General features: G+C 48.0%; 1 protein-coding gene across 2 annotated transcripts; it reads right to left on the minus strand.

The window, feature by feature from the left end:
- Window positions 1-10,534: 10,534 nt before the first annotated feature.
- On the minus strand, window positions 10,535-20,518 carry RINL (Ras and Rab interactor like). 2 transcript variants are annotated; one of them, XM_043894965.1, is made up of 12 exons: window positions 20,255-20,518; window positions 18,151-18,242; window positions 17,792-17,951; window positions 16,099-16,201; window positions 14,628-14,700; window positions 14,477-14,541; window positions 13,838-13,987; window positions 13,345-13,752; window positions 12,625-12,942; window positions 12,244-12,375; window positions 11,909-12,072; window positions 10,535-11,826 (listed from the first exon to the last, which is right to left on the minus strand). In XM_043894965.1, the coding sequence occupies exons 2-12, from the start codon at window positions 18,201-18,203 to the stop codon at window positions 11,764-11,766; spliced, it is 1,689 nt and encodes a 562-aa protein (XP_043750900.1). In that variant the 5' UTR covers window positions 18,204-18,242; window positions 20,255-20,518; the 3' UTR covers window positions 10,535-11,763. The 2 variants fall into 2 exon arrangements, with proteins under 2 accessions (XP_043750900.1, XP_043750901.1); XM_043894966.1 differs by lacking the exon at window positions 20,255-20,518 and having other exon boundaries at window positions 17,792-17,935.
- Window positions 20,519-20,576: the final 58 nt, after the last annotated feature.

Raw genomic sequence — 20,576 nt, forward strand, 5'->3', positions numbered from 1 at the left:
AATTTTTTAGCTATGCCACACTTAGTTCCCCAACCAGGGATTGAACCTGAGCCCCCTGCGTTGGACGCACAAAGCCTTAACCAGTGGACACCAGGGAAGTCTCTATTTTATTATTATTATTATTTACAAGATGACATTTTAGCAAAGCCCTTAAGTGGAGAGAGAGGGGGTCATGTGGATGCTGGGGGAAGAGCATTCCAAGGGAACATCCAGTGCAAAGACCCTGAGGTGACAGTGTGCCTGATGTGTTCCAGGAATTGGGGCTTCCCTGTTGGCTCAGGTGGTAGAGAATCTGTCCATGATGCAGGAGATCAAGATTCGATCCCTGGGTCAGAAAGATCCCCTAGAGAAGGGAATGGCTACCAATATTCTACAATGTTCTTACCTGGAGAATCCCATGGACAGAGGAGGCTCCAGGCTACAGTCCATGAGGTCACAAAGAATCAGACACTGCTGAGCGACTGACACTTTGTGGCAGGAGAAAAGGGAGGAAGGGGTAAATGGTAAGTGATTACATCAGGGAACAGGGAGAGGGCAGCTTGTGAGTGTCCTCCTGGGCCACAGGGAGGGGAGGACTTTGAGATGAGTTCTCAGAATGGTTATGAGCAGGGGAGGGCCCTGATCCAGGTCGGGTGTTCATGGGAGCCCTGCGGCTGTGGGCTGTGGGTGTGGGAAACTGACTGTGAGAGGTGAGAAGGGAGCAGGAAGACAGTGAGAAGGCTGAGTCAATGGGAACGGCTGGAGAAGGTGGAAGAGATCAGGATGGGAGCCGTGGAGGGATTGAAGTGAGCAGGTTATGGATGTGTTTTGAACGCTGAGCTCACAGGATGGGCTGAAGGGTCAAAATGCATGATTCAAAACTACCCCAACTGCAGGGCTCGTGGTGGTTTAGTCACTAAGTCGTGTCCAACTCTTGCAACCCCATGAACTGTACCTGGCCAGGCTTCTCTGTCCATGGGATTTTCCAGGCAAAAATTCTGGAGTGGGTTGCTATTTCCTTCTCCAGGGGATCTTCCTGACCCAGGGATTGAACCCGCATCTCCAGCATTGCAAGTTGATTCTTTACCACTGAGGCACAAATAATGCCTGCAGGGCTCATAGCGGTGGCCAACATCCCCAGCTATTTTTGGTTCTCTATCCACTAAGAGATGCTGCATTTTTAAGGAGAATCTCCTCTCTCTCTGTTTGACAAAGACCTGTTTCATGGCCTCCCAGGACCAGCTCTCCTGGGAGTGTGTCCATGTCAGTGTTGGGGGTGTGCATAACCACTCTAGAACACTTACAGCAAAACCCAATCCAGAGGGAGGTGGGGGTTCCTCTGGCTTGTAGCCTTAAAAAAAACACACAATTCTTTTTTATTTTAAAATTTTATTTATGTATTTACTTTTTGACCACTGCATGGCTTGTGGGATCTGAGTTCCCAGACTAGGGATCAAACCCATGCCACCTGTAGTAGAATCACCGATTCTTAACCACCGGACCAACAGGGAAGTCCCAATAATTTTTTTAATTGAAGTATAGTGGATTTATGATATTGTGTGTCCCTCCCAGGGCCCTACTTAGACCTTGTCTCACTAACCACAACCTCTTTAGAACCTCAATTTCATGTGTGTTACTCTGTAGCTATTGCCCATCTATTTCATTCCTTTCAGAAGCTCAACTCCAATAATTCATTAGCCCTACCATGTTCCCATGACCGCTCAGCTCCCTCGTACCTTCACAGACTAAATTCCTTGACCAACCACTATAATCACCGCACCCGACCTTATGCACATTCTCTATACACTCCACTGTACTCATCTCGCAAAACCACAATCCTTGTTGAATCTAAGCCTCCATCTATCACATGCCTGCATCTGTGCAGATGAATGTGGGTGGAGAAAAATACACAATCATGTTAACTGGTCTCACCTTAAATTCATTCCCATGGACTTGGAATGGATGCACAATGGTGTATAATAAATTTTTCTCTGTCCCCGGTCCCTTGGGCTTCCCTGGTGCCTCAGATGGTAAAGAATTCGCCTGCCATGTGGGAGACCTGGGTTCGATTCCTGGGTTGGGAAGATCCCCTGGAGGAGGGCATGGCAACCCACTCCAGTCTTCTTGCCTAGAGAATCCCCTTGGACAGAGGTGCCTGGCAGGCTACAGTCCCCGGTGTGGCAAAGAGTCGGACATGACTGAGCAACTAAGCATGCATGCGCGTGAGCATACACGCACGCACGCATGCACGCACACATACACACGTCCCTTGACTCTCCCAGAGGATATATCAGATCTTCTCCTCAAATCTCTACCAGTGGGTCTTCCCTGGCTGTCCAGAGGCTAAGACTCCATGCTCCCAATGCATGGGGTCCGGGTTCTATCCTGATCAGGAACTAGATCCCACATGCCGCAACGAAGGCTGAAGATCCCACGTGCTACAACTAAGACCCAGAACAGCCAAAGAAATAAAATAAAATAATCAAACCCTCTAACAGCATCTTCCTCTGAACAGTGTCTTTCTTCTTGCTTCCTGAGAGAACCACAGCCACCCTCCCCCCACATCCCCTCTCCTGCATCTTCACCGCCCACTCCACCTTCCCACTTCTAAGTGGGTAACTAGCCATGTTTCCATCTGCTGAGCTTCTTTTTTTTTCCCCCTATGCATATTCTTATTTTTTTTTTTCTTTGCCTATTCAAGAAATTGGTCTCCTGTGGGCTCAGGGTCTCAGGAGAGAAAAGTGACAAGCCCCAAAGCAGGAATAGGTCAGCTTTCTTTTCTTTTTTTAAAGCCTCTTCAGGGCTTTGAACGGAAATAGCTTCATGGTCTATTGGGCCTCAAATTGAAAACTCAGATGCCTTTAGGGGTTAATGGTTAAAGCTGGCCTGGTAGGGGAAAAAAGTCTCAGTTGCATTACACAGTTGCGACTTAATTTTCCTCAAGCTTTATTGAGATATGCCTGACTTTCAAGAAACCATACATATTCAAAGTATACAGTTGATGGGGACTTCCGTGGCAGTCCAGTAGTTGAGACTCCTAACGTCCAGTGCAGGGGGTGCAAGTTCGATACCTGGTCAAGGAATTAAGATCCCACATGCCACACGGTGCAGACAAAAATAATTTAAAAAAATAAAATTAAAACTATAAAGTATACAGTTGGTGAGTTTTGACTTACATATAAACCTGTGAAAATACCACCACAGTCAAGATAATGACCAAAAGAAACAAAAAACCTACTCTTGTACAGCACAGTGAACTATACTCAATGTTTCATGATAACCTATATGGGAAAAGAATCTGAAAAAGAGTATATATATATATATATATATATATATATGTATGTATACACACACACACACACACAGAGACTTCCCAGGTGACACTAGCAGTAAAGAACCCACCTGCCAATGCAGGAATTCGAACCCTGGGTCAGGAAGATCCCCTGGAGAAGGAAATGGCAACCCAGTTCAGTATTTTTGCGTGGAGAATCCCATGGACAGAGGAGCCTCGTGGGCTACAATCCATATTGTTGCAAAGAGTCAGACATAACTGAAGCAATTTAGCATGCGCACATGCATATATATGAACATATATATAGTATATGAATCACTTAGCTGTACATCCGAAACTAACACATTGACATTGTAAATCAACTATACTTCAATAAAAAATAAATTAATTAAAAAAAATTTTTAAGGGAATCTGAAAAGGAATATATGTGTATAACTGAAACACTGTGCTGTATACCTGAAGCTAACACAATATTATTGTAAATCCTTCAATTAAAAAAAAAAAGGTGACTTCTCTGTGGGCCAGTAGCTAAGACCCCATGCTCCCAATGCAGAGGCCTGGTTTCGATCCCTGATTAGGGAGCTGAATCCCCCATGCCACAGAAACTGAAAGATTCCCACATGCTACAAAGAGGATGGAAGTTCCCATGTGCCACAGCTAAGACCCAATGCAGCCAAATAAATCACAACAAAAAAAGCAGCAGCAGCAGCAGCAATGGCTTAACCATGAAAACAACAAAAATTAAAAATAAATAAGTTAAATGTATATTCTGAAAAACATCAAAAAAAAAGATAATGATGAAAATGTAATGAACATATCCATCACGTCCGAATTTCCTCCTGCTTCTTGATAAACCCTTCATCCCTCACCCTTCCACACACACACATCCCCAGACAAGCACCAATCTACTTTCGATCACTATTGGTTAGTTTGCATTTTTTAGAATGGTATTATATAGTATGTACTCTCATGTCTGGCTTTTTTCCTTCAATATAATTCTTTTGAGATTCGTATATGTTTAGCAATAATTCATTCTTTTTGTTTCTGAGTACTGTTCCATTGCATGCAATAGTTTATCCAGTCACCACAATTTGTTTACGAGTCACCCACTGGTGGACATTTGGGTTATTTGTAATTTTTGGCAATTACAAATAAGGGTGCTATGACCATCAATGTGCATGTCTTTTTTTTTTTTTAATCTTATTTATTTGGCTGTACTGGGTCTTGTTTGTGGCATGTGAGATCTAGTTCTCTGATCAGGGATCAAACCTGGACCCAGTGCACTGGAAGCTCGGAGTCTTAACCACTGGACCACCAGGGAAGTCCTGAATGTACAAGTCTTTGTATAGATACTTTTCATTTTTTTAGCATATATACCCAGGAGTGGAATGCCTGGATCATATGGTGGGTATATATTTAACTTTTTAAGAAAAGTTATTTTCCAAAGTAGTGTACCACAGTGTCCAACTTCTATTACTTAAAAAAAAATTATTATTTATTTATTTATGGCTATGTGAGGTCTTTGCTGCTGCTCAGGCTTTTCTCTAGTTGTGGAGAGCGGGGGCTACTCTCTAGTTGTAATCTTCTCATTGCAGTGGCTTCTCTTGCTTCAGAGCACAGGCTCTAGGGCATACACGATTCAGCAGTTGGGGTGTGGGGGCTCAGTAGTTGCAGCTCCTCAGCTTCAGAGCACAGGCTTAGTAGCTCTTCCCCAACGAGGGATGGAACCCATATCTCCTGCATTGGCATGTGGATTCTTCACTCCTGAGCTACTAGGGAAGCCCTGATCTTCTATTACTTTTAACAATAACAATAATAAATGGGTTGAAAATTTAGTATTTATTATTTATTCATTTATTCCTTGATCAGACAAATATTTACTGGCTACTACCAGGCCCTGTTCTAGACATTGGGGATTCAGTAGTGAATAAGACACACAAAATTCCCACTCTTGGGCAGCTAGTGTTCAACTTAGAGCCTCTCTCAGCCCAGGTGATTTGGTTTTCTAGGGTGGGACCACACACACGCTAAGGAGACAGATGACCTCGTCCAAATCCTGGCTCTGCCATTCCCTAACTATGTGGCCTGGACAAGACCCCTTATCTATGAGTCTTACACTGTGAAAAGGGGATGCTGATAATACCATCTTTACCTCCTAAGGTTGTGGCATTGTTGATTCACAAACTGGCCCCTGGACATAGAGGGTCAGAAGATGCCAAGAAAGAGGCATGTCCAGATAGAAAAGTGAAAGTGTTAGTTGCTCAGTCCCATCTGACTCTGTGACCCGGTGGACCGTAGCTTACCAGTCTCCTCTGTCCATGAAATTCTCCAGGCAAGAATATTGGAGTGGGTTGCCATTTACTTCTCCAGGGGCTCTTTGTGACTCAGGGATCGAACCCGGATCTCTTGCATTGCAGGCAGATCCTTTACTGTCTGAGTCACCAGAGAAAACCTGGTGGTAGATGGCAGGTATAATAAGCAAGGGAAAGTTCATCGGAGGCTTATCTTGGGCAGCCAAGATGAGTAGATCTCTTCACCCACCTGCCAGAGTCTTCAAACTCTATGTACAGAGGCCTTGGCTAGGCCGTCAGGTATACCCTCTAGATGGTCTCAACAACACCCTACTTTCCCAAGGTTGTGTGCCCTTGGAACAACTCCCATTGTGGGAACAGTGGGCAGTGTACATTCCAAGGACAGGGCAGGGGGTGAGGAGCCTCTGATGGCCTGGGTCCAGCTCTCAGGTCAACTGGCAGTCATGTGTGTTCTCTTGATGACCTCCTCCAGCAGGCAGGCAAGCCACTAAGCATTAGCTATTATCTACCCTTGGGTTGCTGGGGAGCCAGAGAATAAATAAGCAAAATGTACCATGCCTCTTTAAGGGTCATGAAACGGTGGCTTGTAGTGATTTTGATTTGCACTTCTTGAATGATGAGTGATACTTATTATCTTTTCAAAGCTTCCCTGATGGCTTGGCGGTAAAGAATCTGCCTGCAATGCAGATGTGGGTTTGATCTCTGGGTTGGGAAGATCTCCTGGAGGAGGAAATGGCAATCTGCTCCAATATTCTTGCCTGGGAACTCCCATGAACAGAGGAGCATAGCGGGTTATAGTCCATGGGGGTCTCAAAAGAGTTGTACATGACTGAGCACATTATCTTTTCACGTGCCTTTTAGCCACATGCATATCTTTTTGGAGAAATCGCCATTTAATTCCTTTGCCTGTTTAAAAATTTGATTGTTTGGGTTTTGTTGTTGTTGTTTTTGTTGCTGAGTTTTAGAAATCATTAGAAATCATATATATATATATATATATATTCTGGATATTAACCCCTTATGATTTGCAGATACTTTCCCCCATTCCATGCGTTGATTTTGCATTCTGTTGATTGTTTCCTTTCATGCATACTTTTTTTTTTTCCTGGCTATGCTGTGTGGCTTGCAGGATCTTAGTTCCCCTAGAAGGGATTGAAACCAGGCCCACAACAGTGAAAGCAACAAGTCTTAACCACTGGAATGCCAGGGAATTCCCCACACTTTAAAATTTTTGATGTATTCAAATTAATATTTGTTGCCTGTCCTTTTGGTGTCATATCCAAGAAATCATTGCCAAATCTAATGTCACAAAACTTTCCCCCTATGTTTTCCTCTAATAGATTTACAGTTTTTACATTTAGGTCTTTCATCCATTTTAGGTTAATTTTTGTATACATTTTGAGAAAAGGGTCCAACTTTATTCTCAAAAAATTTTTTTTTTAATTTTCTTGGCTGTGCTGCACAGCATGAGGGATCTTAGTTCCCTGACCAGGGATCGAACCCAGCCCCCTGCATTGGAAGCACGAAGTATTACCACTGGACTGCAAGAGAAGTCCCCCAACTTAATTCTTTTCCATGTGGGTATCCATCCAGTTTTCCCAATTCCATTCACTGAAAAGACTGTTCTTCCTCAGTCAAATGATGTGAAACCTTTGTCAAAAATCATTTGACCATACTTGTGAGCATTTATTTCCAGAATTTGCATTTTTAACAAATTGCTGCTGAGAATCATTGATACATAGTATCAGATTGTTGCAGGAAGAGGGACTGCTTCTGTTACCAAGTCCAAGCTCTTTCTACTGGTCCTAGGCCATGAAGACAAAGTGTTGAGGCAAGGAATTCGACTTTATTTAGAGAGCTGACTGACCAAGAAGATGACAGACTAATGTCCCAAAATAACCATCTTATCTGGATCTGGATACCAGGTTCTTTTAAAATCAGAGATGAGGAGGAGATACGGAAACAAAGTAACATGGCCATTAATCTTGCAAATATCTGCTAGAATGGCAAACCTCAGGGAGATATGTTAATTTCTTCCTTCTTGCCATCTACAGGTGGACAGGGTTCTGAACAAAAGCACTTTAATGGTCAGGCAGAAGGGCAGGATTCTCTGAGGCAGGCCATTATGTAAGATCATAATAGTAAAAGCAGTGGAAAGCAAGTCAGAGAAACAGTTTCAACTTGGAATCAGAATTGACTTCTCCATGCAACACTTCCAGGGTCTGAGTGAGGACTCTTTTCTAACACTCAGAAATGAATTGTTTGAGGAGCCTTGCTGTCAGACACCCTTGCTGACAAAGTAAGAGACTTTATTGGGAAGGGGTGCCCAGGTGGAGAGCAGCAGGTTAAGGGAACCCAGGAGAGCTGCTCTGCCACATGGCTTGCACTCTCAGGTTTTATGGTGATGGGATTAGTTTTCAGATTGTCTCTGGCCAATCATTCTTATTCCGGGTCCTTCCTGGTGGTGTGTGCATCTTTCAACCAAGATGGATTCCAGCGAGGAAGATTCTGGGAGGTTGGCAGGACACAGCATCTCCTCCCTCCTCCTTTTGGCCCCTCCCAAATTCTTCTGAGTTAGCTTTTCTACAAGACATACAATGGGCTGGCGTGTCCTCCCTCCTTTTGGCTCCTCCTGAATTCTCCTGGTTACTTTTCCGTGACAACACCCTGTTTTTTTCTTTCAGGACCTCCTGTTTGTGAGACAACTCAGGCAAGTGGTTATCATCATGCCTGGCCAAGGCAGGTGGTCAGTGGTTCCCTAACAAGATTAAAAATAAAACAGGAAGGGAGGCTGCACTTTTTGAGAAGTCATAGAGAAGATGATGCAGAGATGAGAGTTCGATCTCTGGATGGGAAAGATCCCCTGGAGAAGGAAATGGCAACCAGCTCCAGTATTCTTGCCTGGGAAATCCCATGGACAGAGGAGCCTGGTAGTCCCATCCATGGGACTGCAAGAGTTGGACAAGTTGAATGACTAAACAACCACCACCACAACAACAAACTTTGAGCCTTATTATATGCTCATTGTAATACATTAGCATATGTGAAATGACACACCCACAGGCACCATGACAGTTCCAAGGCTGACCATAAAAGGCCAAAAAGTGGGCGGTGGTGGCCCAATTCCTGGAAATCCCTGCCCCTTCCCCAAAATAGCTAGAATATTGTTTGCTCATTAGCATATGAAATTACCCAGCCTATAAAAACTAAACCACCCCCCATACCCCAGAGCCTCTCTCACCTGAGATGACACACATTCTGTCTATGGAATGTGTATTTCCCAGGATTGCTCTCACTTTCTGAGATGACCCTCATTCTGCTTGTGGAATGTGTTTCTCTCTAAATAAAGTTGCTTTCACTTTACCACGGCTTGCTCTTAAATTATTTTCTGCCCAAAGCCATGGATCATAACTTGGCAGCCCATCCTGAATCCTTGGCAGCCTACCCCATCAAGATCTGGGATGTGACCATTCTCTTGCTCCCCCCTCTCTTGCAACACAGGCGGAGGAAAGTCCAGCAAAGGCCCTGGGCTGGGTGGACACCTGGCAGGTGTGGGGAGCAGTGAGGAGGTGAGTGAGGCTGGACCAGGTGAATAAGGGGGTGAGTGGGAGGAGATGAGAGTCTGGCAGGTCCTATGGGAACTTGTGGGCTTCGAGGGCCCTGGGCAGCATTCAGGCCTTCACCTGGAGTGAGCTGGGCCATGTGACCTGGGCAAATGGTGGAACTGCAGGATGAGAAGAGGCCTCAAGGTCAAGAGGGTGGGTTGTCTCCAGCTGACTTCTGTGACTAGGCCCTAGGATGAACCAGGGGGAAGTGGGAGGCTTATGGTATTAAACAAACAAATTACAATTCCCTCTCAGGTTAAAATTTCTTCCTAACATGGTGGGAGGTGGGCTCGACTTAGATATCAAAGAATAAAAAAATAAAATTGTGTTTCTTGCAAACCTAATTTTTGGTCTGAGAGGTAGACCTCTGACCTATTTTTAAAATTTCCTCTGGGTGCCACTTGGAGGGCATGGGACAGGATTCCCAGGACTGGGAGCCAGGAGGCAGGGGGAGGCTGGGGCTGGACCAGGATGGAGCTGTGGAAGGGGAGGAAGTGGGGGAAAGAGGGAGGAGAGGAAGGGTCCAGGGTGAGGCCTGGGCTCTGGTCTAAGGACCTGGGGATCATGGGGAACCTTGAGATGTGGACTAGAAGGAGGAATGGGTTTCTGGGAGATGCTGTGGCCAGTTGGGACATCATGGGAATGGGAGTCCAAGAGGAGGTATCCAGTAGGAAGCCCAGAGCTTCAGAGTGAAGCCAAAGCCATAATTAACCAGTGATACTCCGAACATCAGCCATTTAGTTTCACTTTCCCATATTTGCCTCGTATCCATGTGTCACCTATACACTTAGCTACTTAATCATTTTCTTTAAATTGATTCACTTTTTAAAAAATTAAACACATTTATTTATACAGGAAACATCATTTCACTCCAGGAAGTGGAAAACTGCCATAAACAGAATATAATAGTACAAATAAATCCAATGATTCAGCAAGGATCAATAAGAGGTGCTGAGAGCATGGGGTAAAAAGTTGTTGGTGGACAAGTTATTTAGGGCCTCAAGATACACCCACAGAGCATCAAAAAGCTGAATTGTGTCCCCTCCCCAAATTTATGTGTTGAAGTCCTAACCCCCGGAACTCAGAGTGAACTATATTTGGAGAAAGGGCTTTTAAGAGGTGATTAAGTGAAAGTGAAGTCATACAGATGGGCTCTGATGCAACATGAGTGGTGTCCTTATATGAAGAGGAGATTAAAACACAGACACACATGCAAAAGAAAGACCATGTTGGGACTTCCCTGGTGGTCCAGAGGCTAACACTGCACTCCTAATGCAGGGGCCCTGGGTTTGATCCCTGGTCAGGAAACTAGATCCCACATGTGGCAACTAAGAGTTCACATGCTGCAACTAAAAATCCCCTCATGCCACAACTAAGACCTGACACAGCCAAATAAATAAAATAAATATTTTTAAAAATACCCACTCCAGTATTCTTGCCTGGAGAATCCCATGGACAGAAGAGCTTGGTGCTTGGCAGGCTAAGGTCCCTGGGTTCGCAAAGAGTTGGACACAACTGAAGCGACTGAGTAAGAGTACTGTATGTAAAATAGGTAAACAAGGACCAAGAGCATAGCACAGAGAACTGTACTTAGCATCTCATGATAACCTGTAATGGAAAAGAATCTGAAGAATATATATATAATATACACACATATATATATTCTTTAAATATTCTTAAAACTAACACAACATTGTAAATTAACTATACTTCAGTTTTAAAAAACAAAGTCAAAGGCTGAGTCTCCTCTGAGATTCCATGGGAAAATCCATTCCTTGTCTTTTTCAGCTTCTAGAGGATGCCTACATTCTTTGGCTCTTAGCCACATCACTCCAACGTCTGTGTGCATCATCATGTCTCTTCCTCTGACTCTGATCTCCCTGCCTCCCTCTTGTAAGGGGATTGGGCCCACCTGAATCCAGGATAATCTCCCCATTGCAAGATCCTTAATTTAATCACATTGGTAAAGCCCTTTTGGGCTCCTCTGGCAGCTCTGATGGTAAAGAATTCACCTGCAATGTAGGACACCCGAGTTCGATCCCTGGGTCAGGAAGATCTCTGGGAGAAGGGAATGGCAATCCACTCCAGTATTCTTGCCTGGGAAATCCAATGGACAGAGGAGCCTGGGGGGCTACAGTTCATGGGGTCGCAAAGAGTTGGACATGACTGAGAGACTAACACTATCACTTTTCAAAGTCCCTTTTACCACTTAAGGTAAAATATTCACAGATTATGGGTATTAGCAGGTGGACATCTTGGGAGGGGCATTATCCTGTTTACCCCAGGGAGAATCCAGTCAGAGAAGCTGTAGTTTTAGACAGAGGTGCCTGAGAGAGCCTCACTAAGAAGGTGACGTCTACCTAAGGGTCTGAAAGAAGGGAAGGAAGGAGCAAGGTGGAAATTAGGGAATGGCATTCCAGGAAACAGGAACAGCCAATGTAAAGGTTCAGAGATCTTTCCTCAGACCTGTTTCCTTTTCCTGGAAACCCCTGCCTCTAAACAACAGGGGTCAGAAGTTGGTGCTGTCCCAAATGCCTCCTGAATCTTGCTTGTGGGGTAGAAGTGTCTGAGATGTCTAACCATCTTTGGTCTCTTGCATAATCTCTATCGCCCACGGTTCCTCAAAGGGCAGCTTGGCCTGCGGGGAGAGGCAGGAGCCTGGGTCAGAAAGGAAACAGGTACAGCCCTCCCCGCCACCCGCAGTCCGGAGGGGTGATCACCTGGTCCCCGGCAGGGTTCTGTTTGTGCAGCGTCCGCCTGCGGTGCCACTTGCGCAGAGACGCCCGGACCTCAGAGCTGAGCCCCTTGGGCGCGCGGGCCGTGTCAGGCTCGTAGTGGGCAATGTGGTACAGCGCCCCAAACCACGTGGTCAGGTAGTACCCGGCTAGGGGCGAGAAAAGGAGGTCAGCGCGGCCATCTCAACTCCCCGGAAGCCCGCGCCCCCACCCTTCCCCACCCCCGCCCCAGCGCAGGTTGCCCGCCTTCCCTCCCACTGCAGGCAGGGGGCCTAGGGCGCCCCTTCTCGGGTCCCGGGATTCTGGGGCTGGGGGCTCACCTTCTCCCCGTAGTTCGTCCGGATCCAGGAGCTCCATGAGAAACTCTACGTCCAGCTGCGTCTCCCCAATGTCTGGACTCCAGATCAGTTCCTCTGTCAGCGCTGGCAGGAAGGCGTCGGCCCCCAAGGGCTCTAAGGGAGGGGAGGACAGGCTCTGGGGTTGGAGGGGACGTGCTGGCAACTTCCATCCCATCCCCAAGACCGCGAGTGCTGGCTATCCTTCCACTTTGCGGGATATGCAAACGACCCTCACTCGATTCCCCAGGTCCGCGTAGAGCTTGCCATCTTCTCCCGCTCGACGTGTGCACAGCCGCCTGCTGCCTGCCTCCCGCAACCCTCAAGTCACTCCACATCCAGGTAGACTCAAGACCCCTACTTTACCTTGGTTCTCCCCACGAGCCAGACCCTTGTAGACGTCACTGCACACCGCCAGCAAGAGCGACACCTTGCGGCGCGGGGCGCAGGCCGCGTGGAGGTGCGCCAGGCGCGCGTGAATGCGGCTCCGCAGGGTGGGGGCGGGGCTTCGCCTCTCACGCCCCGCCCCCTGGGCTCCCGGAGGCCCCGCCTCCGCCCGCAGGGCTACCTGTCGCCGCCGTAGTTGCCGCAGCTCTGGGGCGCGGAGCGTGCGGAGTCGCATCCACAGGGCGGGCTTCAGCGGCGCCAGCACCGCGCGGCACAAGGCCGCCTCCACTGCGGAGCCTGCAGGGATTGAGATGGGGTTAGGCAGGGCCGCCAGGTTGACCCATGCCACTTTCTCTCCACTGATCTACCATCACCAATCACCACCCCTCCCTAGCCTCTGCCCGCCCACTTGTGTACACGTAGGTGTGAGCGCATGTGGAAGAAGGATCCTGGGTGTGAACAACCGCTTGGGAGAGAGAATATGCGCTGTCACACATGCGTGAAACGGAACAGTGGTGGACAGAGTAGGTGTTGCTACATGTAGGACAGGGAGTGTGAGTAGAAAAGGAAACAGGTGTGCCCAGAGATGGAGAGAACGAAGTTGGATGTGGACACCGATGTAGGGCCAGGAGATGGCAAATCTGAACCTGTGGGGGTTTGGAGAGTGTTCCTCAGTTCCCTCTCAGTCCTCCCCCTTACCTAGATCCTCCTCCTTCTGGGGGGCCCCAGGCCCCCTGCTTGCAAAGACAGCCCTGACATCTGGATCCTTTGCTAAGTGATCCTGGAGGTCAGTAAGGAGGTGCCGGACGTCCTGAAGCAGCTCTGTGGCCGGGTCCCCAGGCCTGTGGGGGCCCCCAGCATCTGAGGTGAGGCGCGCCCGGAAGCCTCGGAACTGCTTGGCCACGTAGCTGCTCCGGGCCCTGGCTAAAGCCCGGACGTGCTGAGTGAGCACATCCTCAGGTCCTTCTTCTTCATCTTTGTCATCCTCCTCCTCCTCTTCCTCCTTCTCCTCCACCAGGCTGGCCAGAGCTGGCCTAAGATGGTGTTCCTCTGGGCTGAGCGGACCTTCCACCCAGGAGACACGGTGAGGGGCTGGGTTCCTGGGGGCTGATGTGAGGAAAGGGTTGGGTTCCACAGAACAGCAGCAGCAGCTCCTTCATCCCTCAGGGGCCCTGGGTCCTGCTTATCTAACCTGGACCATGTCTCTCTGCAGTCTCTGGAGTTGTCTCTGGCGGGGTCTGCTCCATCCCCCATCCTCTGTGGGTCTCCACGTAGAGCTTGTTCACCAGGAAGAGCACCCTCCTTGAAGTGTTGAGTTGGATGCTGTCAATCTGCAGAGGATCTGGGGGACAGCAGAAGGAGGTGCTCCAGCTGTCCAAGGGGCCAGCCGTGGAGTCTTAGTGTTCAGCCTCATTACTGGAGGAACTGAGATTCAGTTCCTGGTACCTCCTCACTCAGACCCAGGAGTTGAGTACCACCCCCCTCAACTTTTTCAGGTCCCCTTGTGCTGTGGGCTTAGTTGCTCAGTTGTGTCCAACCCTGCAACCCCATGAACTATAGCCTGCCAAGTTCCTCTGTCTATGGGGATTCTCCTGGCAAGAATACTGGAGTGGCTTGTCATGTCCTCCTCCAGGGGATCTTCTCAACCTAGGGAACGAACCCAGGTCTCCTGCATTGTGGGTGGATTCCTTACCATCTGAGCCACCAGGGAAGCCCCTGCAGTCCCCTTTATCCTCCCTCAAACCCTGTAGTTTGGTCCCCCAGGTACCATCCTCCTGGACTGAGGAGGTGGATAGGTGGATTCTTTCTCCCTTAGAGAATCATGTCTCACCTGTGTTTTGGTCTCCAGGCCCCAGGGTAGGAGGGGGCAAGAGCAATGTTCTGGGCAAAACATCCCTGAGAAAAGATAAGCAGGAGCCACAGTGTGGGTGGGATGTCATATGGAAGGATCCTCCTTAGCACCTTTGATGGATGACCTGTACCTGCTGGCTGATAGGAAGGCCAGGAGATGCGGCAGATCTGACATGCAGAGCTTAGAGGATTCCAGACACACACCTGGGGTAGTGGAGGGGGAAGAGGGCAAGAAGGAATAAGTTAGAAAACTTGAGGGGTAGCAGCGTTCTTTTTTCTGGGATTCTCTCTCCCCCAATTCTGCAGTTCCCCCAAGAACCTACAGAACAGAAAAATTTCTAGCCCTTGCAGTCCCCTTCTTTTCCTGTGTTCTTTTTTTTTTTTTTTTCCTGTGTTCTTATGCTAGCATCCCACTTATGCCACCAAATATGATTCATTCATTAGGCAATATTTATTAAGATAACTGTTTATTTTCAGGCATTGGAGATACATTTGTCAAAAGGCAGATACATTCACTGCCTGCCTGTAGCTTACCTTTTAGTGGAGGGAGATGAAAATGAATGAGCAAACAAATAATGATAAGTGTATAGTGTATTGAGTGCCAGGAATGAAATAGAATGATTGAAAGTGACTAGGGCTATTATTAGCTGTGGTGGTCAAAGAAGATTACATTTCTATAGAGGTCGAAAGGATGGAGACTAAACTAGCCATTCAAGGAAGGGCACTCATACAGGAAAAACAAATACAAAGGCCCTGAAGTTGGGACACATTTAGCATGCTCAAGGAACAGAAAAAACAGTCTCTAGAGCAGAGAGAATGACAGGCAGTAGTGAGCAAATGCTAATCATAATCTTATAGGCCATGATAAGGAGTTTATTTTTTAAATATTTATTTATTTGGCCGTACTGGGTCTTAAGTGCAGCCTGTGGGATCTTCATTTTGGCATGAAAACAGTTGCAGTATGCAGGATCTAGTTCCTCAACCAGGGATTGAACCTGGGCCCCCTGCATTGGAAGCATGGAGTCTCAACCACTGGACCACCAGGGAAGTCCCATGAGGAGTTTAATGTTTATCTAAAATGTTGCAGGGCTTCCCTGGTGGCTCAGAGGGTAAAGCCTCTGCCTGCAATGCGGGAGACCTGGATTCGATCTCTGGATTGGGAAGATCTCCTGGAGAAGGAAATGGCAACCCACACCAGTATTCTTGCCTGGAGAATCCCATGGACGGAGGAGCCTAGTAGGCTACAGTCCACAGAGTCGCAAAGAGTTGGACACGACTGAGTGACTTCACTTTCTTTTTTTTTTTAAAGATCTTGCGTGTCCTTTGCAGGGTTTAAGGCAGGAATGTATAACATCTAGTTGATGTTTGAAAATACCACTCTGGCTGCCATGTCTAGAATGGACTGCAGGAAGAAAAGGGTGGGAGCACAGAGACCAGAGAGGTGGCCATTGCAATTTTCTGGGCAAGAGGTGATGGTGGTTAGGATTAGGGTGATGGAGATAGAGAGGACTGGGAAGATTCAGTAGATATTTTACAATGAAAAATGACTGATCTTGGTGATAAATTTGTTGTGGACTGGAAACTTGAGGGTAGGCTCCTCACCTCCAGGAAGCTTCTGGATCTGGTAGGTGTTGACTTCCCCTGGTGAAGGTCCTGACTTCAACACCAGGACCTGTCTGGGATCATGTCCTATGACCAGGAAACTCTGGGGGAAGGGAGACAAAGGTCAGGTTGAAGAGGAATTCTGCAGAAGTCTATTACTACTGCCTGCCTAGTATCCATTTCCTTTATTTTGGGTCCCACACCCCAAATTTCCTTTAGAAAACTCTATTCCACTCTCTACTCTAGGTCCTGCAGGTGGGACTAACTCTCCCAAGAGCCGTAAGGGTGGGTCCATGACCTGACCTAGCCAATAGGATTGAGTGTTCTCTGACCACTGTGGTTGGTTCAGAGATGGGCATGTGAACCAAACCCAGCCAATGGAAATCTCCCACAGAAGCTCTTTGGAAAGAGGCCTCTTTTTACACTGGGGTTGCTAACCTGGTGAGATGTGGCCCTGTGTTTGGGCCAGCTATCTAGAATTGCTTTATCCAAATCTATTCCCTATTCCTTGCAGAGCTCTAGCTGTGTTCAGGGCATTAACAGGCCCAGCCATAGGGATAGGTAGTGATCCATGTAGGCACTGGTTCTCACCTCTGGCTGCATAACTCCCAGGAGGGCTTTTATTTTTTGTTTGCTTTTTGGCTGCACAGCATGGCTTGTAGGATGTTAGTTCCTCCACCAGGGAGCAAACCTGAGCCCTCAGCAGTGAAAGCTCGGAGTCCTAACCACTGGACTGCCAGGGAGTCCTTTCCAGGTGAACTTTTACTATTGCTACCTGGGCCTTGTCTGTATATTCTGAATCAATTGTGAAGGCTTTTGTTTTTGCTGGTAAAAGGAAAAAATGCGATTGGTGCCTCCTTTCTTCCTTCCTCCTGCTTGGAATGCACACATGTGCTTGGGTCCGGGGCAGCCACTGGGGGACCATAAGGGAAATCTAGGAGAACTGCTGAGATGTGTTTGATGTCATTTGAGGAGCAGAACTAGAGCCTGCAGCTGTCTTTCTGGTTATGTTAGAACAATAAATGCCTACTTATCAACATATTGAGGAACAAGTGTTTATTTGCATTGCAAAATGTTTAGAATTCCCCAAAGTTTAAAGCAAAGCCAAGGAATTCCCTGGAGGCCCAGTGTTAGGACTCTGCACTTCCATTGCAGGGGGCATTGGTTCAAGCCTTGGTCAGAAAATTAAGATCTCAGAAGCTGTGCGTGTGGTTAAAAAAAAAAAAAAAAGCCAATAAATGGGATGAAGAGAATTATATATATATGTATATATATATACAGTCTGATGTTCAAGATCCAGACATCCCTAAATTTACTTTTACTTCTGGACTTTTTGCGCTTCCCTGGTGGCTCAGATGGTAAAGAATCTGCTTATAATGCAGGAGACCCCAGTTCGATCCCTGGGAAGATCCCTTGGAGAAGGGAATGACTATGCACTCCAGTATGCTTGCCTGGAAAATCCCAAAGACAGAGGAGCCTGGCAGGTTACAGTCCATGGGGTCGCAGAGAGTCGGACATGACTGAGCGACTAACACTTTCACTTTTATTGGTCTATTCAGTCATGCGAGTCGATAAGCAGGGTTTCGGTTTGCCTGGTTTTGTGTTGTGCTTGCCACTGGCAACCGGCAGGGTCCTAACTGGTTCAGGGTGTGATGGGGAGGGTCCGAGAGGGTGCCTAGGGGAGAGTACTTACCCCTGATGGCCACAGGTCCAGAAGGGCTTTCGCACTGTGGGCATCCAGCTCTGGGATCTGCCACACCCCCCATGTCCTCTGAAGGCGAAGGAGTGGCTCTGGGGTCCCAAGGACCCTTAAGGGGGTCTCACCAGCTCCATTCCCCTGTGATGGGATTAGTCTGGGACAGGCAGGGACCAGGAGACCAGGGGACAGAGGAAGGCAGTTGGACACTGAGATGGGGTCAGAGGTACAGGAAGGGGAAGCCCGGGCGCAAAGGGTCAGAGACGGGGTTCTGGGTCCTGTCTGGGGGTGGGTGGGACTTGGATGGAAGAGGCTTCTGAATCCAGGGAGGTGGAGACAGCCTCAGCAACCCTCACCTCTCCTGGTCCGTGGGGCCTGCTGAGGCCTTGTCCTCTGGCTGGGCCGTCATCCTCAGGATGCAGGAGGCCAGGGAGCCATGGTCTGGCCTCTGGCAGGGAGGAAAGTATGTCTCAAGGCTGTTCCAGCCCAGGGGTAATATTCTAAATATTTACAGCCCACATGGCAGAGACCTTGACCAACCAGGATGGACTTGAGACCCCTCACTGTGCCAGCTGTTAATTCTTCAGTTCCTGGGTGGTGGGGAGATCTGGAGATCCTAGCAGGGAGGTTGGTAGGGGGAGAGGGAGGGGGATGTAGGGGGAAAGGAAGAGGACTCAAAATGGCAGCTATTTACCAAGTGGTAGGTATTTTTTTAGGGAAACCCAGGTACTCAGCTGTGAAGAATCTGCCTGCAAATGCAGGAGAAGCGGATTTGATGGACCTGGGTCAGGCTGATCCCCTGGAGAATGAAATGGCAACCCACTTCAGTATTCTTTTTTTTTTAATTAAAAAAAATATTTACTTGGCTGCACCAGGTCTTATTTGTGGTATGTGGGATCTTCAATGTTTGCTGCAGCCTGCAGGTTCTTCAGTTGTGGCATGTAGGATCTAGTTCCCTGACCAGGGATCAAACATGGGCTGCCTGCGTTGGGAGCATGCAGTCTTAGCTACTGGACCACCAGGGAAGTCCCCCACTCCAGTATTCTTCCCTGGGAAATCCCATGGACAGAAGAGCCTACAGTCCATAGGATCACAAAAGAGATGGACAGGACTTAGTGACTAAACAACAATAACAGGGTAATATTTTATATTTTAACATCCAGTGAAGCCTTATGAAAGTGGACCAGATGAATAACAACCATTGTCAAAACCCAGGGCCTGGAAAAGGGCTCTGCCCATTGTAGACACTCTGTAAATGTGATAAATGTTATACGATGTCTCTTCTTCCTCCCTTCCCTGATCACAAAGGGGCCTTCAAATATTTTCTCCCAAGGTTTTATCATGAGAGATCTCAAACAGAGAAATTAAAATAGGAACTTCCCTGGTGGTCCAGTGGTTAAGAATCTGCCTTCAAATGCAGGGGATTCAGCCTTCATCCCTGGCCTGGGAACTAAGACCCCACATGAAAGTGAAAGTGTTAGTCGCTCAGTCGTGTGGGACTCTGCGACCCCATAGACTGTCGCCCGCCAAAGCCTCCTCTGTCCATGGGATTTCCCAGGCAAGAATACTGGAGTGGGTTGCCATTCCCTTCTCCAGGGGATCTTCCCCACTCAGGGATTGAATGTGGGTCTCCCACATTGCAGGTAGACTCTTTACCTTCTGGGCCACCAGGGAAGCCCAAGATACCATGCTGCAGAGCGAGTAAGCCCATGTCTGCTGCAAATACTGAGCCCCGGAGTTATAGACCATGCTCCACAACAAGAGAAGCCCTCATGCCCAAACAAAGACCCAGTGCAGCCAAAATAAGCAAATTTAAAAAAAAACTGAAATGATTTTACAGGGAACATCTATATACCCACTACCTAGATTCTACCATTGACATTTATTCTTTTTGCTTTGTCACACATCTGTCCCTCTAGCCACTGGATCCCAACTCTTAACCAGGTATAACTTCCTACCGTGGGCTATCAATTAAGGAGGGCATTCTAAAATATTTTCCTTGCAGCAGTCCCAGAGCAGGGATCCTAGGTCCTTCCATCCATCTATCCATGTGCCCATACATCCAACAAATATTTACTGAAGTACAGGACCACAATGAGGTGCCTGGGGAAAGGGTGATGGGCAGAATAGGCCCCTGCTCCCAGGGTCTTCCCTTCTTCTTGGGGTGGGTATAAGGGATGGATAATCAATAGCTAAACCAATCCATCAGCCCACTGTCCAGAAGTCCAGGGTGTTAGGAAGTGGGGGACAGAGAGCAGGTGCCCTGCCTAGGGGAGAGCAGGCAGGAGGGGTGGGGAGAGGGAGGCAGAGGCTTGCCTGGGCCCCATGAGAAAGGCAGGAGATGAGGGGTGCTGGGCAGGGTGTGATCGGGGCAGCTGCCTGATACCACAGGGAGGCTGTGGGTCAGTCTAGCGGAGGCGGGTGATGATGCCAGCTGCTCGGTCCCCTGGGGGCCCCTACCTGTTCTCCGAGGGGAGGCTTGAAGTAGCAGGAAGTGAAAGTTCCTCAGAGAGAGAGGAAGCTGAGCTGGCAGGGGAAGAGGCGGGGCTGGGGGGATCTGAAATGGACCCTCCTCCTTCTTTGTGGGGGCTCAGGCCTTAGGTGACCCGGCTTTGGAAGAAGGGACTCTGGCAGGTGTCTGGGAGTCCAGGGGGAACAGCCATGACACGAGGCTCCCACGGCCCCAGGAGTCCGCTCTCGGCACCTTTCAGCACTCTTCACCCCGTTTCTCATGATGGTTTCCTTAGCGGCCAGAGATCTAACCCCCTTCCTCCGGCAGCTT

The sequence above is a fragment of the Cervus elaphus genome, chromosome 4, assembly GCF_910594005.1.
Source record: "Cervus elaphus chromosome 4, mCerEla1.1, whole genome shotgun sequence".
Lineage (NCBI taxonomy): Eukaryota > Metazoa > Chordata > Mammalia > Artiodactyla > Cervidae > Cervus > Cervus elaphus.

Coding starts and splice junctions, on each gene's coding strand:
- RINL (XM_043894965.1), bottom strand. CDS start 18,203: ATGACGGCCCAGCCAGAGGACAAGGCCTCAGCAGGCCCCACGGACCAG. Junction 17,952..18,150: donor GGCCCCACGGACCAGGAGAG/GTGAGGGTTGCT, acceptor TGCCTGTCCCAG/ACTAATCCCATCACAGGGGA. Junction 11,827..11,908: donor AGAACCCTGCCGGGGACCAG/GTGATCACCCCT, acceptor CTCTCCCCGCAG/GCCAAGCTGCCCTTTGAGGA.